The 332-nt window shown below is 52.7% G+C and overlaps 1 protein-coding gene across 1 annotated transcript; it reads left to right on the top strand.

Annotated features, from left to right (window-relative positions):
• Positions 1-3: 3 nt before the first annotated feature.
• Positions 4-326, top strand: LOC104775428 (nuclear transcription factor Y subunit B-2; the record flags this gene model as incomplete). The annotated part of the gene is made up of 1 exon (XM_010499496.1): positions 4-326. A coding segment is annotated over one exon (323 nt), but the record flags the coding sequence as incomplete, so codon positions are not given.
• Positions 327-332: the final 6 nt, after the last annotated feature.

The raw sequence follows: 332 nt of genomic DNA on the forward strand, positions 1-332 counted from the left end.
GAGCAAGACAGGTTCTTGCCGATCGCTAACGTCAGCAGGATCATGAAGAAGGCCTTGCCCGCCAACGCCAAGATCTCCAAAGATGCCAAAGAGACCATGCAGGAGTGTGTCTCCGAGTTCATCAGTTTCGTCACCGGAGAAGCCTCCGATAAGTGTCAGAAGGAGAAGAGGAAGACCATCAACGGCGACGATTTGCTCTGGGCTATGACCACTCTAGGGTTTGAGGATTATGTTGAACCATTGAAAGTTTACTTGCAGAGGTTTAGGGAGATCGAAGGGGAGAGGACTGGACTCGGGAGGCCACAGACTGGTGGTGAGCCCGGAGAGCATCA

The sequence above is a fragment of the Camelina sativa genome, unplaced genomic scaffold (genome assembly GCF_000633955.1).
Source record: "Camelina sativa cultivar DH55 unplaced genomic scaffold, Cs unpScaffold14271, whole genome shotgun sequence".
NCBI lineage: Eukaryota > Viridiplantae > Streptophyta > Magnoliopsida > Brassicales > Brassicaceae > Camelina > Camelina sativa.